Raw genomic sequence first — 22,772 nt, 5'->3', positions numbered from 1 at the left:
TTGTGAGCAGGCTTCCTGATGAAGTTCACAAGGCAGTTAGTAGAATCTGTGTCTCTTTGATGCCCCTTGAAGCACTATCTGCTTCTCTCCCTGTTCCTCCCCATCCCCAAGCTGGACAGCTCATGACTCAGTACACTGGATGGAATGAGAAAGAAGTGGGGTCACTTTGACAGTGATCCACACAGCTTCGGAAGCCGGGCACTCATTCTCAAGCTTTCACTTTCCCCCATGGGATAAATCACAAGCCAAGAAGGTCTCTAATGGCACTGAGCTATGCCACCTTGGGGAAGGGGTGACACAGGTAAAGTGAAACTGTTCTTCTTATCCTCTTTAATGCATCTGATTTCAGATTTTTTTGCTCCAGTGGTGTTGTGCTGGAACTTTTCCACTGGACTTTTGGACTTCCACAAAGGCTCTTTTATCTGTGGACAATTGTCTAAACTGGTGTTCTTTGAGTGAAAAACAGTAAAAAACTCATTCCGCCATGATGATGATGCACTCCGCAAGGTCATGGTTCCCTCTTCCTCATCCAGAAGCTCAGCTGAGATTCTGTATTTAGTGAGGAGGTCCAAACCTTTATTTCTGAAGGTCCTGAGTCCTGAGAGGTCTTAACTTTATTGTGTTGTGGTAGTCTCTTATTAACTTTTAGCACTGTGTGTAAATATTAAGAGATGCCTCAAAGAAACCTTTGGTTCCAGACATATTCCTTCTTTCCCCCATTGTATACCAATACCTCTATTTCCCTCTTGATATCAGGAGCAATTACTTCAGCCAGTTCAGGAAGCCCCTTCTTTGCTAACATGAGTTGCCTATTGATGCTATAACAAATTACCACATACTTAGTGGCTTAAAATAAATTTATTATCTTCAAGTTCTTAAGGTCAGAAGTCTTAAATGGATCTTACAGAGCTAAAGCCAAGGTGTCAGCAGGGCTAGTTCCTTCTGGAGACTCTAAGGGAGAATCTATTTTCTTGCCTTTTCCTTTTAGAGGCCACCTGCATTCCTTGGCTCATGGTTTCCTGGCCATTAATCACATCACTCTGACCTCTGCTTCCATTATCATATCTCCTTCTCTGACTTGCCTGCATCCCTCTCTTCATTTATAAGGACCCTGAGGATTATACTAGGCCAGCCCAGATAATCCAAAATATTCTCCCCATCTCAAAATCCTTAACTTAATCACATCTGCAAAGTCCCTTTTGCCATGTAAAGTGGGAATTAGAATGTGGACATCTTGGGAAGAGGAGGCATAATTCTGCCTACCACACTGTCTTTTGTTCAATGGCATGAAGAGTCCAAAATGACCAGTGATGTTATCAACTTCCAGTTCAATGAAACCATGATTGTGCATCCTGGTAGGAGTAGTAATCCCTTGAGAACTAAAACCTCTAAATCAAAGATTACAAAGTTGCAGGAACAAAAAGAAAAAAATGTGGATGTGAATTATAGATAGCAATAGAAAGCCACTCCTACTTCTACCCCTTTGTTCCTGGACCTATGTTTTCTGTATATGGGAGAAATCACCATGAATCGGTCATTGATGCTGACCACACCTTATAAAACAGAACCCTAACCCCTCAAGAAGTTGTCACTCGGTTGATTCTATAACTGGTTTTGACAAACCATTTCATAATTCTATCAGGCAAGCTACTTCTGAGTGATGAAATGATACACGATAAGACAAGTGAATATAAACACATTGCCTGACTTTTTCTTTGCTGTATAGTGAGTTCCTAGTACAAAAGCAGAATTAAGTAGGATGCCATCACGGTAAGTAAGAAATTCAGTAAATCCATAAATGATAGTGCAAACAGAAGTATTGTGCACAAATCCATAGTCCATAGTAAGTGTCTATTCCAAGAAGGAAAATAATCACATCCTTATATATAATGCAAGAAATCTAATGTAATCAGCCTGCTAACAGATGACTGGTTGGTCTCCAAGGACATAGTGTAATATTTGGGATAAGACTTTGGGCTCTGCAGTTGTCAGGTTTGGTACTCACCAAAAGTGTACCCACATCAACCTTGAAGAGGGAAAGTTCAATTGCTGAGCCCAGTTATAATCTCTATTCTTCACAATATGGCCACTTTGTTCATAAGTCCAGTGAACAAGCACTGAAATAGTTGGGAAAGCAATTGATAGGCATCCACAAAACATATTATCTTGTCAGGATGATTTTTGAGCACCACCTCATGATAGATGACCTTTGGTGAGCATTCACATGGGACACAAATATCTTCATACTTCATGACTTTACAAAAGGTTGATCTACATACCGCTTCTCTATCTCCTTGTTAATCCTTCATTCTTGTTCATTTTAAGTCCCTGAACATCCAGCCAAACCATTAACCACTACCCATGAATCAGGATAGATGCATAACTTCCAGGCAAAGTAGACAACTAAATGCTCTGTTCCAAGTTCTGTCCACTGAAAAGATAGTTCTTCCTCACTGCCTTTCAGGACCAGCCTTGAGGTATTCTATAATACTGTGGTCATCCACTTCCAGGTAGTGCCAACATTTCATCAGAACCATCTGTAAGTCAGACCTGAACTGTTTTTCTCAGTCTATTGGTCATTAGAAGCTTCCCATGAAGCATAGGTGTAGATTAAAAAGAGAGATGGCAATGCAAGAGGATTAAATGCCATTGGAGAGGTAAAATAATAGGGAGAAATTTTGTTTCAACAATAGATAATACTTTGAAAGATTATTTTTTACCAGGAACGATTTTCTGTGATTATACATAATAATTCACCTGATCTTCACAACAATCCTGTGAGAATTTTTATTACATTCCTATTCTGCAAAAAGGAAAACCAAGTTAAGTAAGTCATCCAAGGTCATCCAGCTAGCAAATGTGGTATTGTAAAGCCAGGTAGTCTAACCACTAAGTGTATGCTCTTAATCACCACTCCTTAGCAATCTTTGGTAAATGGAGTGGAACAGAATAATGGAGATGGCGGCAAAGCCGTTGGTTGCTACTAAGATCCTTTGGCGCCATCTGCTGTTGATCTAGGGTTGGCAGTAGCAAGTGGTTTGAATTCCCTATAATTTATGTCTTTTCTTCCTCTTACTGGACCATTTACATACGATGTTTTCTTCTTCTGTCAGATCAGTTACCCATAGAGATTGAAATTGATTCTCATTTAAACTAAAAAAGAAAGAAAGAAAAAAGGGTGCCTTGAATTGGTTGATTAAACTGAGGAGTAAAAGGCAGAGGATGATGACTCCCAGATGAGTTCACCTGAGTTTTGGAGCCTGTCTGATATGTGCTTGCATTTCACATGGTCCAAACAACTTAGAATAACTTTGGCTTTGAGAACCATCAAAGAATAAGAGAACTTCAAATAAATAATAGTGGTAGTAATAGTTTTTGCTGCATAGCACCAGTTGCCAGATGTTGTTAGTGGAGTCAGCACATAAACTTTTTGAACTGATAATGCCTGGGTAGTCAAACTGAGAGGAATAACTGGTTTAAGCTCTGTCCTCTTGGAAAGTTTTGAAATTATTTGAAAATTTTATCAAGTTAGAGAGATATTAACCCAACGTGAGACAAATAGTTTGTGACATTTGACATTAAGCTCTTCAGGAGGAATCTGAAGAGTTTCCAGATTGCTAGAAAACTTTGAAGAGAGTTTAGAGAACAAAAGAAATGGCCCTAGGTGACAACCCTTCCTCAGAACAGACCCATGACCTTAAGTGGTAGAATAAGTGTGTAGTTTGCTAGAAATCCTAGGACAAGCTGTTTGTTTTAGCCTGAAATTATGGGTGGATGTTCCCTCCTGATTCGTCTATTTCTTTTCCTTTTCTTTGAAATACAAGGCTGCCATGTAATGTCTAGTGTGACCAAACTTTAATAATTTTCATCTATTGTTTAAACAAGTGAGGGTTTGCTTTTACATATGAATGCCTAAGAACATTGAAACATGGTGTGTAGAGAACCAAAGATGATTTCAGGATCCCAAGGGAACTCCAACCTTTTGAATTAGAAGCAGTATCTGCAGAGGCTGTGTATTTCTGAAGAAAAGAAATGGGTAAATTTAATAAAACCCAGTTGTAGTTTCCACTAGAGGAAACTTTGATCTAGATTAGTTTGCCTGTCTCTAGAATATTCTTAATGGCCAGAAGTGTCTCAATTGCAATGGAGTCCTATTTTAGTTGATGTAAGAAAGATACTTAAGCATTCTACATGAATCCTGTAAGGAATCTTAAAAGCTACTGTGACAGATCACTATAATAATGGTGTTCAAATATATCACATTTCCTGTATCCATCTCTCTGTGATGTGTCATTTCTTCTCTTCCCATCAAGAGATGAAATTTGTTTCTTCACACCCTTAATTCTGCATTTGAATTTCTAAGTTTGTAAAATACGTGATTTGCCTTGACTAATAAGAGGTGGGAAAAGTGTATTCTCCTTTCCCTAATACACAATTATTCTGATATATAGCCACAGGTTCGTTTAGAAAGGATTTGGAGAATATTGAATCTACTTGTGGTAGCATTGCAGGATTCCCTTCTCAATAAACTTGGCCTCCCTTTCAATCAATAACTGACTTGGATCTTGAACCTGGAATAGGGATCATGATTTTCCATTTAGCAGGTGACATCAGGCCTTTGCATACTTTCACTGGCTACCCACCACTCGCTCTTAAGAAAACCATGGAAAACCATGGTCTATTAACCATCACCATAGTTTCCTATGGGTCAAGGTCCCTTGGTTCCCTCTCCAACCTTACCATCTATTACAGTAATTATGCTCACCTTACTCTGGTGGTGAAGTGCCTCCACACAGCCTCTGCTATTCCAGAATCCTGTCATCTCAAATGACACTAGGGAGCAGTTTTTCTAATTAATCTGATATGGGACTTAGTATAGTTTTTTTGTTTCAGGTGTACAAAACAATGTTAATAGTTATTTACACCCCTCACAAAGTGACAACCTCCCTCCCCCAATTTACTACCCCTCTAACATCGTATATAACTTTTTAATCATGCCTGAAGCCCAGAGACATTTTCTACTATTCATTTAATTTATTCATTTGATCTTTTGGAATGTCTACAAGTTGTACATACCGTGTTTCCCTGAAAATAAGATCTAGCCAGACCATCAGCTCTAATGAATCTATGGAGCCAAATATAAGGCCCAGTCTTATTTTAACATAAATATTAATATATTTAATATAAATATTATCTTAATATAAATATTACATTAAATCTTATATTAACTTTTGCTCCAAAAGATGTATTAGAGCTGATGGTCCGGCTAGGTCTTACTTTTAGAGAAACACAGTATCAGGTTTCCTAATCTGTCTTCTTAATGCCTGTCTTTTCCCTCATTTTTATATCTGTTTTTATAGATTTCAATAATTTTTGCTTGATTTTCAGCCCATTAATTTGGTTCTCGACAGTGATCGTCCTCCTTTTCAGTTTCAGTTCATTTTTACTTAGAAAATCAAGTTTATTGGTTCTAAGCCCTTTTGTATTCTACTAGCATCTTATTGAGAATTCCTGTGTGTGTTGTTTGCTGAAGTTTTCTTCTGGCTCTCTTATCAGATGGCCACGGGCCATGGTTGAGTTCTGCCCCAATACTCTCCCCCTTCTCCCCAGCATGTATAAATGACAGCAGGATCAACACAGGTGCAGCACCCCAATCACCAGAAAGTACTTCATTCCGATGTCAGTGATCTCTGCAATGCCACTGGTGGTCAGGGCCATTGGACACCTTCATGCCACCAAACACAGGCAAGGCAAATAAACCGAGACTTCACTGAAACCATATTTTAGCTCAACTCTCAAGCCATTCACTCAGCCAGATGTTTTTCCTTCTTCTATCTCCACACTGTAGGACTTGCTACACTTCCCAGCCCACTTCCAGGCCCGTGACTTCACCCTGCCCGACCCCTCAGAGCCCGGGATTCCAGTTGCCCGGAGATCACCCCGCTGGCAACAACAGATGCCCTCCTCCCCACGGTGTTTTATTTTCTTTCCCATGGGAAGTATTACATGTACACTACAAAAATTTTGGAAATAAAAGTATGACAAAGCAGAGGGGAGAAAAATCACTCATAATCTTCACATTTTTAGGATACTGGGATACTTCCTTATTCTCTTTTCAGTACATTTTTTCTTAAGATAACCTGTAGTTTGCTAACCTTTTCTCATATATGGTTAGCATTATGTACCTCGGAAAATGTATCTTAAATATAAATAAATAGCTAAATAATATGTCACTGCCTGGGTAATTTACTGAACCAATTCTCTTTCAGACATTTTTTTAAATTCTAACATGGCCATGAACATTTATCTCCAAATAAAAATATCTGTTTATATTTTTAAATTTTTCCCCAGGATGTTGACCCATCTTGATAATGGCTCAATAGTGCAACATGCCATTTTGATTTCTTCATTCCTAATAAAACCAAGTAAAGCCAAATGAAAACCTTTACAAGCCCTAAGGATTGAAAAAAGTCTACAAAAATTCTCCCATATAACTCACAATAAAACAATACTAAACAATGATATAGCACCCCCAAATTTTCCTTTATAAAAGTAACACAAGTATAAAAAATGCATGACTGTTAAATATCTCTCTTGCTAAACCATAAGCTCCATGAACAAAGGGAACTTGTCCATCTTATTCATAGTACCTAGCATGTATTAGGCGCTGAATAATCAATCACTGGGTAGATAGATAAGTAACCAATACACCAATGAGAATTTGAGAGAGAGAGAAGAGGAAAACTGCTGAATACCAGTCCTCCAAATACCAACCCACCGCCCACCACCACACCTTCACACCTGGCAGCAGAACTCAGACCCATGTCAGTTCCATTTATTCTTCATACAAATATTTTACAATTTTATTTTTAAATCATTTACACATATTCACACAAAGGAAAATAAATTTCAGGGTGGAACCTTGGGACCATGGTAGTTTAAAAAAAAAAAATCTCTCTGATCATTAGTTACTGAAGACGAGGCAATAGGCTCAGCAGTCATTTCTGGAGATTAGTGCAGGGGACAGTTCAAAAGAATCCAGGTTTCTCCCTCAACTTCCCTCAATCTTCACCTTGCCATGGTACCATAGGGGAAGGGGTTTTTCAACACTCTCCCCGAGAAACATTTCAAGAAGTACAGCAAAGGCTTAAGGTAACACTGAATGCCCTCTTTGCTAGGAATTTGGCAAGATTGCAATTTCTGGACCAACTTTCTAGAAGAGCTAGCTCAATTTCTACTTGTAGGTCTTCCTAAGAGGAGGGACTGCTACACTCACCACATCCCTCATCCTACTGTTCTGCCTTCCCATCAAAGGCCCCAGAACAGAACCCTTAATCCGATTCCCTCTGGTCCCTTCTACGCTCATTCCACAATGAGCCTTCCTCCTACCCCACACCCAAACACTCCCTGTAACAAGTGACCCTGGAAGTTCTTGAGGACCCCTACGATAATGACGCCAGCATCACTGAGTGCAGCATCATAACCAGGGAATCCGAGTGACAGCCAGGAGAGGTCCAAGAATGAAAGAACTATGAGCACCCCTACCAAAGCTCAGCTCTGCTGAGCCAAATCAACATTTAAATCAAACAGCCCAACTCTCCTGACACATTCCATCCTAGAACAGTCATCACAGAATACACGTAATATTTATCAACTCCCAATAAAAGCGGGGGAAAGAACAGATATTACAAATGTGGTAGACCCTATCAGAAATGGCAGCTGATGACAACAGTTACCCTGTATCTCTGGGCCCGACCCAAAAAGCAGCACCAAGAAAGGGCGTGATGAGCAGAGAGATCTATAGCTGGCTGTGCAGCCCATGAATTACCAAGGGACTCAGACAACACAGCTCATTTTCCTACAATTACGTAGGAATGAGACACGGACAATCCACCTCTACATTGAGGCAGCTCCTGAGAGGCCGTACCGCTTATGGTCATCAGCCCACCCCCTTGGTAGGCCCATTTGGGGAAAGGGAGTCACATCCAGAGCGGGGACCCCTCCAGACAGACACTCACAGGGCAGCCCATCCCACTGTCACTGGGGCAGGCTAAACATAGTTAAGAGGGCGGACAGATCCCGGGCATCGGCTGCCCCATAGGCATCGCTCTGGCCTAACATAGACAATGCCAAACGCAGGGTGCTCCAGATATTCTCTGACATGGCACCCCCTTCGCCCCGAGGGCCCCGGCTTTTCCTCTGCATGTTCAAGGCCTCCAAAAAGTGTTCCACAGCCTCCCTGTAGGGAAAAGGAATGAGAGCTGGTGAGCAGAACACCAAAGGAGGTAGGTCAACTGGCATGGGGAGAAAGCAAGCTGAGGCTGGTTAGTTAAATAACAGGACCAGAGAACGAGCTAGGGCCAAAGGCAGGGAGAAATTCATTCATTACTCAATAACTACTCTCACCGGTGAGCTCCAAGGTTGATGCAGCTGATGCCCAGGTTATAGCGGGACCGTATATAGCCTGGCTGTAGCTCAAGGGCCCGACGGTATGCAGCTACTGCTTCTTCACTCTGGTTTCCATTAGCCAGGGTGGCCCCTAGCTTATTCCACAGCAAATAGTCCTGGGATAGGGATGGAGAAGGGTTAGGAACATGAACCAGGCTCAGATCCAATTCTGCCCATTCCTCCCCCTGGTTTACCACTCTGTTTAGCTAATATATGTTATGATCCCATTCCTTTCTCCTCACAGTTCACTCATTGTGTGGCCACAATGGAACTGTGCAGATTCTCCAAAATCCGGGTGACCCTGTACTCCCACCCTTCTTTTCCCAGTTCTTCCAAGGTAATCAGTACACAGAACATTGGACTGAAATATCCCATGACTCCAAAGTTCCCAACAAATGATTCTTCCATAGTCATGTCCTATTTCCATTCCTGCCCCGAGGCTCACATTGGGACGAACGCTGAGGGCAGCTGTGAAACAGTCCACCGCCTTGTCATACTCCCCACTCAGGTTGAAAAGGACCCCCAACCCACACTGCACATCAGGGTCAATGGATGTAGGGTCCAGGCGCACAGCTGCCAGGAAGAGCTCTTTTACTTCAAGAAACATGGAGCTGAAAAAGGGAGAAAAAAATGCAAAAAAGGTGAATGGATACGTCTATCTTCCTACCCCTCCAAAATAACTCCTTATTTAATCAATCATATCCTCGAAATGCATCTCTGTATCAGGCCTCCTTCTTACTCCCTAATTCCAGTTTAGAAAGCTGTTTTCCTGTCTCATCCCAGCATTACACGATAGAATGCAGACGTCTTTCAAGTGGACCCTGGGTCTCCCATCCCACTCTTAAGACACTTGAATCTCAATCTAAGTTTGGAAATTTCCAAAGTCAAGGTTACCATTCTCATCCCAGGAACTCCTCACTCACTCAGACAACAGAGATCCCAGGATGCGCTTACTGGGGCCCAGTCCTGCCCCATTGACACCTTCTTCCCCAGACACCACCAGATGGGCATAGGCCGGTGTGTAGCGCAGCCAGTCTCGCAGGGTTTCACAGGCCTGTCGCTGCAGGGACTCGTTGGTGAAGCTGACAGCAAGGGCCATCAGTGCTGTCCGGTTATCTGGCTTTAGCTCCAGACACCTGTTTGGACAGAGATGGCAGAGCTGATACTGCAATGACACTGGCACCTGTCAGAACCCTGGGATCCAAGCCAAGCTTCGGAACACAGAGTCATGATGGCCTCCCCTGCCAACTCTCTCAGATTAAGATAGAGAAGGATCCTCTACGTGTAAGTTATTAATAAAGTTACAGATGAGAAGGGGAATATTTCAGCTGCCAAGAAACCAGCCAGGGTCCCATAAATAAAACCAAAAGCTGTTGAAGGAATGGAACCAGTTATCTTCAATTCACTCCAAACTTTAAATATAACAAACACTCTTGTTAGTGGCCAGAAAGAAGACACGGATCTGGATCTGGGCTCCTTTCATTCTTAAGGCTATTTGTACAAGCCTAGAACCACCTCACCCCACCTTTCAGTGTACTCACTTCCGCAGTGCACTGATGGCTAACAGTTCTTGTTCATTCTCTGCCTGGGTAGTACCCAGATACTGCCAAGCCTAGAGAGAAGTTGACAGATTCCATCACTCCTGTATTCGCCTTTCCACCCTCCCTCTTTCTGCCTTCCCTCACCCCCCCACCTCACTCTCACCCCCCACCCAGGACATCACCCAGGCCCTAATCCACGCACTATTCTTTGGGGCCTCCCTCAAAATTGGCGAAAGCAGTCTCTAATTTGAAATCAGGATGCTGAGTCACTCACTTCCATGTGCTTAGGATCATGCTGCACAGCCGCCTCAAAAAGCAGCACAGCATTTGGCAGGTCCCCTTCCTGAAGTCGTCGCAGCCCTTCCTCGAAAGGCTGGGGGTGGTCACGCAGGGGGTTCTCCTCCTCAAACTGGTACCCCTATGGGAAGAAAAGCCCAGTGAGAACTCGTAGGAGAGGGAGCAGCAGGAATCGGAGATGACAAGACGGAGGTGGAGAAAAAGTTGAAGGCCTCCAAAAAGGTATCTGGATAAATACTGACAAATTTTTCATATTATAAAGGAGATCATCAATGACTATAGTAAAATCATGCAGTATTGTGCTCACACTGCTATCCCCTGTTCACAATAATTGGAAAGCTACGCTAGTCTGCAAACTCGGATCCATGCTAAGAATAAGCTTATTTTAGGAAGTCTTTACAGGCCTGTATTTCCACATCCTGGAGTTCTCATCACTGAACAGATCGCCTGTCTTAACAGGATTTGCTTACAGTAATGAGATAAGCTCTCCTTAGCTATTCAAAGGGCATTTCCTGTTATCCTGCAATAGTGTGATAATGTATAAAGGAAAGGCAATTTGGAGTAAGAGGTCCTGCCATTCAAATGTAACTCTTACCTAACTCATGCCCCTGTGTACACTACCAGGACAGCACATGTTCAAGCACTTTGAAAATTTTAATTTATTCCCCAATTTCATTCTTAGAAGTAATTAATACTAATCTGTATCTGATAATAAATGAAAGCTAGACCCCCAAATCCTGAGGGCAGAAAATGCTTCAAAAAGACACCGTTCCTCTCTAGCTAAGGATTTATCATTTCAGGGAAGAGGTATGATGCTATGTGCTTTGCCTACTGGTATTTCATGTTAGGCAGAGAGGTAATAAGGTAAAGTGACAGTCACTAATAAGCCATATGATTTGGGACAAGCAAATAAAATGTTCCTTTTTTAGAGGGTAAACCGTTACCCTCCAAAACAATATACCAGAATGACAAGATGCAAAAGACCAGGCAGGGTCCTTCTAAATGTAGTTAAGGACAAATTAGAATGAAACTGTACATAATGAAGACATGAGTGAGGCCCTTTTGCACTATTATTGTGAAACTACTAAAGAACCAGAAACACTTAAATCTTACCAGAAAGTTCTAAACCATTAAAAGTCACCAAATGCAAATTATTTGTGACAAACAAAAATTAAATAACTACAATGGAGGTTTAAGAACCAAGACATACAGGAGATGAATTGGGGTAAATGTATAAAAAATATATTAATGTCGAGAATAGGTAATGTTCCTGGGACATCTCTATACAATATGAAAACTCAGAAGGTAGAAAATGTCCCTATATCAGTCATCAGTAAGCCTTTTCTGTAAAGGGCCAGACAATAAGTATTTTGTCATAACTGCTCAACTCCATCATTGTCAGTCAAGAAGCTGCCACAGCCACAAGCATGACTTATATAATTAAAACATATCACAAAATGTTACTTTTTTTTTTTCAAGCCACTTAAAAATGTTAAATCCATTCTCAGCTCACAGGCCATATAAAAACAGGTGACCAGCCAGATTTACCTGCAGGCCATACAGTTTGCCCACCACTACCTTACACTATTAAAATTCAACAAAATAAATCCTTCTGCGTTCATTCTCAACTATTGTCCATCGTCAACCCATGTTGTAAGCCACCCTACAGGAAACAAAACAGTGATCACTGTGATCTACAACACAATTTCCTAATCAAAGTAATTCCTGCCTTTCAGAGTTATTGAAAGCATCAAATGAGAATATTCACCAAAGCTCTACCAAAAAGCTGAACATGTGATTTGTAAATAGGTATTATCCTCAGCAATGCAATAAGCAAGACAATGCAATAAGGCAGAGCCATCAAGTTGAATCACGGGCTTCTCTACGTATCCTCTTGTCCATACTATCAATTCTCCTTGAGATTTTATCAATTGCTGATCAGGGAGGAATTTTTCAAAAGTAGAATATTTGCACAAATGAGTAACAGAGTACTCTGAATACACAGAAGTCAGGATAAGCTTAGGGCTTGTTGTTCCACCCTAAAAAGTTTAATCCACCGCCAATCATTAGGTCTGATCATGGTCTGGTCTATTCCAAAATCTCATAGGCTCACACTGCAAAAGCAGAATCACTACTAAGAGTGTGTCCTCTCACAGAAACTTGCCCATTATGCTAACAGTATATAATATCTGCTTGAGCTATAGGTGTCAAGTTGTCTTGAAAATTTAAGGACCACCAATGAAAAATGGTACATTCAGAGACTCAGGAATGTATCTGACAGAGTCAGATCCACATTTGAAAAGGAAAAATTACCAACTACCACTCTCTACCAATAAAGTTATCAATCTTCTCAAAATGTTCTCAACCCCCAAAGTAGAGCTTTCTCGTCTGTGCTTTGAATGCATCATGTGCAAACCTCTATCACTATTTCACTGTTATTTGACAAGGGTGGTCTATTGCAATTAATCTTTACATTCCAAGGTAAAGCATACTCTCAATTACTAGAGGACAGCAGGGGCAAGGGAATGTTTCAGACTTCCTTTCATGAAAAGGGGCTCAAGATAATACTTACTTAAAAGTGGGTACCCAAATTCAGGATTTAAGGAGAGACAAGAAAACAAGGAAATCCTGCAATCTGAAAAACTAGTTCTTACCTTATCATAGGAAGCAGATGTGAGGTCATCATAATCAGAAAGCCAGGGGTGAGCCTCAGCGTCCCGTTTTGCCATCTCCTCCAACTCTGCCTGCAACTTGTCCCAGAAATCGACATCAGACTGTAAGAAAGGGAAGGCAGATAGAAAAACGGGATCCATGATGGCCACCCCCACCCGCCCTCTGCTCTACTAGAATGGATCCCGAAGGCAGTAGTTCTTAAAAGTCCAATGTGATCATCTGAAGCGGTTTTTTAGTTTTATTTGATTGTTTTAATGTAGATTCCTAGATCCTACCCCCAGATTCTGATTCAGTAGTCTGAGATGATGCCCAGGAATTAGCATTTTTGAGAGGCACCCACCCTACCCCAAGCAATTCTAACACAGATGATCCAGGAACACTGTTTATCATCTTTGATGTTATCACACCTACGGTTTCCAGGCGGGAATTCCCACCCATTCTCGGGAATTTTTTTCACTTTTCCATTCCCAAATCCTGAGAAAAGTTGCTTGGGAAATCGGGAAAATCAGCTCCTTGAACCCAGGTGGTTGGTAGTATCAGCCGTCACTTTGTGGAAACAATTCATTGCGGATTATGGAGAACAGAATACAGTTTATATCTCGGGATTCGGGAATGGGAAAGCAAAAAAAATTCCTGAGAACAGCCGGGAATTCCTGCCTGGAAACCCTAACCCATTCTCACCAATGGAGTCTTTTCTCTTGGGTTGTTTGCTCCTATACTATCTGTTCTCACCTCTACAGCTGACTTTGCTCGTTCAAACTCCACATCAAGGGCAGATGTGTTTACTGGTCTTGTGAACTGGTCAACCCAGGCATCTGATGTACCCTGTGACAAAGAAGGATGATCATACCACCACCAACAACGATCTACTCACTCAACACCGAATAAATACCCACTAAACACCACCAACCTGGACATTTCTAAGAAGGACAGTCTCAGAATTTCTTTCCCACCCACTCAGGACCTGGACGCTACCAAGACAAGCTAGCAATAAAACCCTTTCCCCATCTGGGACCACTGAACACTGAACCAGGTCTAGGCCACCATCTGGCTCTAAAGTGGGACTGGGAAGTGACAATGTCCTACCTGCTGCTGTATAAACTCTGCTGCCCACTGTTCTGCCTGAGCTCGGCCCGACCCTGCACCGGACTCCAGGGACACCTGCCCCTCGCCAATCTGCCGCACGAATTTCAGGAACTGGGGCACAGAGATACACATAGAGGCCACTCGGGAGAGAACTTCCACGTGTGCACTCTCAACCATGCCCAACAGGAGCCTGCACTTACCCCTCCCCCTAACCATCTCTAGCTGTAGACAAGTTATGCTAAAGACCCTGAAAAACAGAGAAGAAAGGGATTCAGGCTCTAAAGATTTGAGAAGGCACAGAAAAGAGAAAAGGTTAGTAGGCAAGGAAGCAAGGAAAAGAATGTTGGAAGGAAGAGGCAGGATCCTAGATCTCCATTCTCCAGACAGAAAGGAATGGACCTAGGATCTCATCTCTTTAAACTAAACTTGGGTAAGAGAAGCAACACCTATGACTTCCAAGACCAGCTCTGCTGAACAAAGCAGCAGGGGGTGTGGCTCACCTCAGAGTTAGCCAATTTAGGGTCATCCACCTTGGCCACAAAGTCACTGGCCGTGTGCTGCAGATCCTCCTCAGGATGATATTCATCATACCTGGAACAGGTAAGGACAAACTAATTTTACACATCAGTCAGCCATCACCTTTCCCATGCTATTCCCCACTCTCAGCCCATGGTAGTTTCAGTTCCTATGGGGGAAATGAGGGTGATTCTACTCTTGTTGAGGACATACAAATTCCAATTTACATTCAAGAAGCACATTTGGTCAGGAGTGGCAAAGCACTAGCTACATCCTTTTACCTCTCCCTTTCCCAAACAGATCTTTGCAGAGAGAAGGAATAGATAGGCTCCAAATTAAAAAGGGAAGAGGCTGCAGGAGGCAAAGTTATGAACTTTTAGTTAGGATAGTTAGGATTCTTGACTCGATTATATTTGAGATAAGAATTCATAGGGGTCATAATACAAGGGGAAACCTTAATGTAGAAAATGAGGGGGTTACAAGTTAGTTTGGGAATGTGGATGAAGGAGGTTGAGGGAGGCTGTCCAATCCTCCGTTCGCAGGGATCCATCCAGAAAGAAGTAGCTATACTCACCAGCGATCAGTGGCAGCTGTTCCCTCAGTCTCTCCCAGCCACAGCTTCTCCTCTGACTGTTCTAGATATTCCTCAGCCCAGCGGGCAGGGGACACAGATAAGGGGTCTGCAAGCAGCAGAGAGTTGGGGAAGTCACACAGGATTCAGTGAGGGATCAGGCAAAAAGAGAGCACTAACTTAACCAAGCCAAAGTAGATGAAATTCTGTTCAATCCCTCAGAGATCCCAAGTCAAACGAAATACTACTAAATTTTCAATATCCAACCAATGCCCCCAAGGGGCCCAGGGTGAAACTGACTGAATTGGGAACAGGAGACCAAATAAGGAGGCTCAGGAAAGGAGTGAGGACCAAACCCTTGTGCTTGAAGTGCCAAAGACCTCAGTAAGAAGAAGCAGGCACTAGGGCATCCATCTTTCTTCAAGGTGCTGCAGGGAAGCAGCAGGGAGCTAAGGGAGAACAGAAGAGCTTTTGTTCCTTAACCAAATCTCTGGTCTGTTCTCCATCAACAGAGTTCACACCCTCCCAACAAAAAGAGCCTCATATTTCATCTTAATATACCTACCAAGAGAATCTGAAAGCAGAATGCTGGGCTAGAACTAAAAGATACATGGGTCCATTCTTCCCACTGGATGTTTTTTTCATGTTTTAATTGAGATGTAACACACAAATATGAAAGTACATAAAGCATAACAAACTTAAGTAGACTGCTTTATTAATTTCTACATATGAATATATTCACATCAGCACCACCCAGATCAAGATATAGAACATTTACAGTTCCCTCGAAGGCTCCTCCTCCTGCCCCCATCCCCACGGATAAATACAATTCTCACTTTGGTCACTTTTGATTAGTTTAAGGGCTATGTTTTTTGTGGGTTTTTTTGTTTGTTTGTTTTTTAAAGATTTTATTGGGGCAGGGGAACAGGACTTTATTGGGGAACAAAGTATACTTCCAGGACTTTTTTCCAAGTCAAGTTGTTGTTGTCCTTTCAATCTTAGTTGTGGAGGCTTCCATTCAGCTTCCAAGGGACTCAAGGAATTAAACTGACAACCTTGTGGTTGAGAGCCCACTGGCCCCTGTGGGAATTGAACCCGCAGCGTTCGGAGTTAGGAGCACGGAGCTCCAACCGCCTGAGCCACCGGGCAGGCCCAAGGGCTATGTTTTTTTGTTGTTGTTTTTTTTGTGTGTTTTTTTAAATTTATTTATTGGGGTGACAATTGTTAATGAAATTACATAATTTCAGGTGTACAATTCCGTATTACATCATCAATAAATCCCATTGTGTGTTCACCACCCAGAGTCAGTTCTCCTTCCATCACCATATATTTGATCCCCCTTACCCTCATCTCCCTCCCCCCACTCCCCTTACCCTCTGGTAACCACTAAACTATTGTCTGTGTCTATGAGTTCTTGTTTCTCATTTGTTTGTCTTGTTTTTGGTTTATATACCACATATCAGTGAAATCATAGGGTTCTCTGCTTTTTCTGTCTGACTTATTTCGCTTAGCATTATATTCTCAAGATCCATCCATGTTGTCACAAATGCTCCTATATCATCTTTCCTTAACGCGGAATAGTATTCCATTGTGTATATATACCACAACTTCTTTATCCATTCATCTATTGAAGGACATTTTGGTTGTTTCCATGTCTTGGCCACCGTAAACAAAGCTGCAATGAACATTGGAGCACACGTGTCTTTATGTATAAATGATTTCAGATTCTTTGGGTAGATACCCAGGAGAGGGATTGCTGGGTCATATGGTAATTCTATTCGTAATTTTTTGAGGAACCGCCACACTGCCTTCCATAGCGGCTGCACCAGTCTGCATTCCCACCAACAGTGTATGAGGGTTCCTTTTTCTCCACAGCCTCTCCAACACTTGTTGCTATTTGTCTTGTTGATGATAGCCATTCTGACTGGGGTGAGGTGATATCTCATTGTGGTTTTTATTTGCATTTCTCTGATGATTAGTGATGTTGAGCATTTTTTCATATGTCTACTTGCCATTTGTAAGTCCTCTTTAGAGAAATGTCTCTTCAGGTCCTCTGACAAGGGCTATGTTTTTAAGTCTAATTCTGGAAACTATCTTAGCTCTAGTGACAAAGGGCACTGCTGCAACATCAGAATAAACATGCCAAGGCAACAGATCGAATGAGGGTGCTGAACTGTTTCTCCACCTCCAGGACTCTCCCCCTTACTATTCTGGGGCCAGGAAAAAAGGGGTGGAGGGGACAATGAGACTATTCAAAGGGGCCCTAAAGAATGAATAAACATAAAAAAGCAAGGGCCTGCAGTGTTCATTCTTTCTGCTCTGCATCTACATCTTTACAAAACAGATACTAAGATGGTCATCCTGTCTTTGTCCCCAATTTGAAGATCTGTCATTGCTTTTAACGCTGAGAAGGCATAATTATCCTCTCAGTATTAATGTTTAGCAGAACTTTATCCTCCAAGGGAAGCTGGATAGCTCAGTTGGTTAGAGCACGAGCTCTGAACAACAGGGTTGCCTGTTCGATTCCCACATGAGCCAGTGAGCTGCACCCTCCACAACTGGAATGAAGACAGCTGAGCTTCCAGAGGGATGGCCGGGGTGCAGCCGGATGGCTCAGTTGGTCAGAGCACTAGCTTTCAACAATAAGGTTACTGGTTCAATTCGTGCATAATGGTGGGCTGCGCCCCCTGCAACTTAAAGACTGAAGGACAATGACTTGACTTGGAGCTAACTGGCCCTGGAAGAACACACTGTTCCCCAACATTCCCCAATGAAAAAAAAGTGGGGGGAAGAACTTTATATTCCATTTAACTGAGACTTTGCCTGAATAATTTCAACAAAGCAATCTCAATATCTGAGAAAGTAATGTCAAAATCTGAAAAAACAAAGGATCAAGATTCTTAGAATATACCTAATTATAAATAATAAGTAATGTATTACTAATATAATAAAAGATACAGTTCACAATTTTTTGATCATGAACTCTTCTCTTAATTTCAAGGACTCTCAACGTTTATACCCAGATTTCCCTCACTAATTCTTACAGGCAACATTTATCTTTCCTTTGCCCCAACTAGACTGTTGGCTCAAGAGTAGAAGCCTAATAAGGAGACGCTTAATACATAAATAGCCTTTATAATACTTCACTGTTTCTTTGTTCCATTCTGTTGACAAATAACCAGTCCCTCCTCCTTACTCTCCAGTCACTCCTTACTCTCCACTAGAGAGCGAAAGCATACTCTGGCCACACGTGCTCCTTGAATTAGAGAACAAACACCGTTTCTGTGAAAAGCTCTTCTCAAGGGCAAGAAGCACTGCAATCCATCCAATCTGTCCACCAAACTAAAGTAATAAAGTTCCAGGTAACAAAGAAGTGAACATAACTCCTCTTGTTCGCTCTCTCTCTCAAATCTCTTACCCAGTTCAAACTCAGTCCTCTGTTTAAGTTCTAATTCCCTATTATTACCACCTAAGGAAAATCAGGTTCAGTGCCCCATAGAAATGAGTCAAAAGTCCAGAAAAGCCATAAGCAGCTAAAATCACTGTATATCCTAAGATGAATTAGGCTAACAGTGTAGAACTTTGATTGCCCCATAGAAACCATTTCAGATTTTCCCATGATGAGCCTCACCTGTAACTTCAGAGATGAATTCTTGGGACCAGTCAGTCTCGTTATAATCCTGAGTTACATCCACAGCATCTCCAGCTGCAAGAAACTCCTGGGCCCAGTTCTCAGACAAGGCCAAGTCTGCCACACCAGGGGCTTAAGAGAAAGAAAGAGAGAACTAAGAAAGAAGTCCATATCATTTTATCATGCCTAAAGAACCCTGAGTGCACATGAAACATTCTGCTCCTTTTGTCTCCTTCTGCATCTCAGTTCCCTGCATCCAAATATGGAACCCCCTTGGGCCCTATCTGCGCAGAAAATGGTGACTTTCCCTGCCTCCAGACTTTGGATCTACCTCTCTGGGGTGCCTGGCGGAAGCTTGACTGTTCAATCTCCTGCATTTCTGCCAGGAGGTCATCCATCTTGAAGGTCTGAGGGGCACGGGATACAAGTGGTGCATTCTGGTCCTGGAGGAATTCGGCCACCAGCTGTCAGAAGAGAGATGGTGAAATGAACCCAGCAAGAGACAGGGCCATTGGATGGAGAATACTAATGTCAAATTCAAGGAAAGGGAAACACAGAAACTATACATTTGGAAATACTCAAAGAATACATTTTAAGAAAAAAAAAAAGCAAGCAGGAGGGCTAAGGCAAATTTCATTTGGTCAGGAAAATCCAAAGACTAAAACATGGGTGAGCCAAGCTTAAAGTAAAAACACAATGGGCAAAAGAAAAATGCAACAGAAGAGACTGGTATATTTACCTCATCTTCAGAGGCTACCCCCAAAGGCTTTGAAACCTAAGACAGAAGAGAAAGGGAGACAATATGGTACGGTGGTGAAGGCCAGACACACAACTTACTTAAACATGGATTAAAATTCCAGCTCTACCATTTATCCAACCTTGGGCAAGTCACAAAAACTTCTCTGAGCCTCAGTTTCTTCATCTATAAAATGGGTACCTTCATCAATGTAAAGATGTATAATGCTTAGCATACTGCTTAGTAAACACTCATTAAGTTATAACTCTTATTATTTGCAACACAATAGAGAGAGAGCAGTTATTTCAAAGTGTACATCTGGACCGTCCATCCCAAGCCACCACTTGGGCTTTCCACTCAAGAACACTCACCGCCTCGGAAGCTGGAGTTCCTGGGGGCCAAGGGCCAGGCCTTAATCCCTCCTGCCTAAGGGCCTTGTCCTGGGTGAAGTGCCCGGCCAGCTTCATAAGCGGGTTGGCACCCCCGCATTCGGCCTCCACCAGCTCCCGCATTGCCATGGTGACGACCAGCTCTCTGATGGGCAGAGAAGGTTTGGAACTGAGTACTATAGTCAGACTCTTCCCCAACCCACAACTCAGCCCGTATCCGTAGACGTCTGTCCCAGGTTGTTAGCCACTGGCCACCCTCCACCCCTGTGCCTTTTGCTGTGGCCCCAACCTCTGCCAAGAGTCCGAGAGGGGACCGATGCTCTCCTGCCGCCACTCTCAAAGGCCTCCGCTTTCGGCCTGGGTCTGCAGTCTCAGGCGGCGGGACTGGCCAGCAGCCGCCCCCCACAGAGGAGCCTGAACCCCAGGAGACTACGGGGAACAATTCCGCAATTCCACAACTGGGCTGTACCGGGGCATTGGCCCGGCAGGGAAGACTGGGAACGCCGCCTAACCGTAACACCAATCCCCAACACTCCCCGTCGCCTGGCGAGTACCACAGGAGACCACCTCCTCCCCTAAGTCACCTGAGCCCCCCCACCCCCGCTCCGCCAGTCTGGGCCCACCCCTCCCGCGCTCCGGACCACCCCATCTCCCCGCCCCAGTCGCAGCTCCAGCCCCGCCCCCGGAACCTGCGAGGACACGGAAAGGACGGGGAAGACCGGGAACGTGTCCTCGCACCCCCACGGCCTTGCACTCACCGCCGCGCGTCACGCCGCACGACCTGCCGCAGCACCAGGTGCTGGCTGGAAGGGAAAAGGAAAGGAGGGGACGGGGAGCCAGGGGCGTGGCTCAGGCTTAAAGGGGCCGTCACCGCCTTGCCTCTGTCGACGCCTCGCGGAAGCTGTTTTAAGGGGCGGAGCCTTAAGAATGAGACGCAGCATGACGAAAGGAACGGTGAGACTTAAAGGGGAAGAGCGCCTTAAAGGGGAAGTCTAGGGCCTCGACCTTGAGAGCTCCTAAAAGAATCACGAACTACAGGACTTGTTTGATGGAAAGCTCAAAGAATGGAGCTAGGGGGGCCTTCCTGAGCTTTGGGGAAAGCCGAGGGCGCGGGACCCTAGCTTCAGCTCATTCTGACTCTTCCCTGGAGGCAGGCTCATTGTGACTCAAGGGGATTTCCTGCCCTTTCTAGGCCTCAGTTTCAGAGAAAGGCCTTAAGGCAGGAGTTGTGAGCACCCAGTCCGGGGCCTTCCGCAGCTTTCCAGGCCTGACCCCCTCCAGTATGCCCCTTGCACTATCGTTTCCTTGGAGGCAGAAGCCTGCCCCCAATTCCCCTGCCACTTTTGCATAATGGGGAAAATAGCACTGGATGATGATAAATTTCGGAGACTAAAAATAGGATCCAACACATCCTGAACGCTTCAGCTAATAACCTACAGGGAAGGTGCACGATGAGTCCTCTTTCCTCCTTCCTCCCTCGCCACTGGTCAGGGTCACCATGGTGGCTTTATTCTCACTGCTCCAAACTGGGAAAGCATGGACATGATGCAAGAAATGACTTTTAATCACGGATTAAGCCTCAGACCCCACCATCTGCCACAGAATTGGCTCGGTGTCAAACCTTCAGGTCACTAAGAAACCCTGAAATCGTACAGGGCTCCAAGACCAAGGGAGTCCTGAAGTCATGAAGAAGGATAGGAGGTGCTCAAGGATGCTGGAAAATGAACAAGAATGGGTTAGTGCCAAAAGGACAAAAGTTCCAACCCAGGCAAGGGTGCAGGAGACGAGGCAGGTAGACAGCAGGTGGCGCCCTGGGCCAGACTTGTTTTCAGGCTGACTGCAGATTTAAAAGATGGAGGCCCCAGGGTGAGAGGAGCATGGCTGTGTAAACTTATTTCTGGGAAGGTAGAGAAGCTGCTCTGACACCTCAGGGGAACAGAATGGCAAAGCGGACCTGAAGACTGTGCAAAATTTCTTCTTTTCCTTACCTTTCACCATCTGTCAGAGACCCTAACTAACCCCATACCACTTTTCCCCTGGTACACAAATCTCAGCCCTTGCATGTTTACTATTCCCAGGTTACCATTGTAAAGCAAATACCTAGAACCTAATAAACTAAACCATGCCAAGGAGGGAGGGATGCCCTCTGGGAAGTGCATACTTTCAAAAAGAGGTTCCCTGGAGACAGCAGTGACTAACTGAAAGCATGCAGTCTCTGTCATAACTCAACTCTGCTGTTGTAGCATGAAAGCAGTCATAGACAATACAGTGAGTATAGCTATGTCCCAATAAAACTTTTTATGGACACTGAAATTTGAATTTTATATCATTTTCACATGTCTTAAAGTATTCTTTTGGTTTTTTTCAACCATTTAAAAATGTCGAAACCATTCTTAGCTTGCAGACTATACAAAGACAAGCTGCAGGCCACAGTTTGCTGATCCCTGACCTATACAATCTGATTCCAGAGTACCTGGTCTTATATATTATCCTGGACTTTCCCTTTTTAAAAATTAAATTTCCTCAAATGTTTTAAACTAGCATTTAATAATGTACATATTTTAAAACATTTTAAAATGCTTGACAGAGTAAACAAAACTATCAGGCAAAATCTTTCTAAACTCTTATTCAATCTTGTAAATCTAATAAATCAGATTTATAAACATTTATCAAATTATCTTGACCCTCTTAAAATCTCAAGTCTAAAGCTTTATTTCCCAAATTGAATGCTAATACATCAGATTCTCTTAAACGTTAAATATTTTAACTGATAAAGTCATTTACACACCTCTGGAAAAGCAAATTTATTGACATGGGTGGATCAAGATTACTGGGTTAAATTTGGAACCACAAGTAAAGGTCAGAAATTTGAGACCAAGACACA

The 22,772-nt window shown here is 43.1% G+C and overlaps 1 protein-coding gene across 8 annotated transcripts; it reads right to left on the bottom strand.

Annotated features, from left to right (window-relative positions):
- Positions 1–6,814: 6,814 nt before the first annotated feature.
- Positions 6,815–20,813, bottom strand: PEX5 (peroxisomal biogenesis factor 5). Of its 8 annotated transcripts, none has more exons than XM_081061224.1 (16): positions 20,647–20,813; positions 19,871–20,033; positions 19,503–19,538; positions 19,095–19,227; positions 18,764–18,895; positions 15,136–15,241; positions 14,546–14,636; positions 14,046–14,156; positions 13,692–13,784; positions 12,941–13,060; positions 10,264–10,407; positions 9,990–10,060; positions 9,372–9,584; positions 8,894–9,059; positions 8,407–8,564; positions 6,815–8,239 (listed from the first exon to the last, which is right to left on the bottom strand). In XM_081061224.1, exons 2-16 carry the CDS (start codon positions 20,015–20,017, stop codon positions 8,038–8,040), a joined length of 1,923 nt encoding a protein of 640 aa, XP_080917350.1. In that variant the 5' UTR covers positions 20,018–20,033; positions 20,647–20,813; the 3' UTR covers positions 6,815–8,037. The 8 variants fall into 8 exon arrangements, with proteins under 8 accessions (XP_080917350.1, XP_080917345.1, XP_080917344.1 ...); XM_081061219.1 differs by having other exon boundaries at positions 12,941–13,036; positions 20,647–20,778; XM_081061218.1 differs by having other exon boundaries at positions 14,046–14,135; positions 20,647–20,778.
- Positions 20,814–22,772: the final 1,959 nt, after the last annotated feature.

The sequence above is a fragment of the Rhinolophus hipposideros genome, assembly GCF_964194185.1.
Source record: "Rhinolophus hipposideros genome assembly, chromosome: 9".
In the NCBI taxonomy this organism is placed as follows: Eukaryota; Metazoa; Chordata; class Mammalia; order Chiroptera; family Rhinolophidae; genus Rhinolophus; species Rhinolophus hipposideros.
The sequence above is the reverse complement of the archived record's forward strand: the minus strand, read 5'-3'. Positions and strand labels throughout refer to the sequence as shown.

Bases quoted from the DNA above. Each gene is read 5' to 3' on its own strand.
- PEX5 (XM_081061224.1), bottom strand. From the start codon at position 20,017: ATGGCAATGCGGGAGCTGGTGGAGGCCGAATGCGGGGGTGCCAACCCG. The intron at 10,408-12,940 runs GTAAGAACTAGT...TTCTTCCCATAG, and splicing joins CATCTGCTTCCTATGATAAG to GGGTACCAGTTTGAGGAGGA. The intron at 8,240-8,406 runs GTGAGAGTAGTT...TTTTCCCTACAG, and splicing joins ATCAACCTTGGAGCTCACCG to GGAGGCTGTGGAACACTTTT.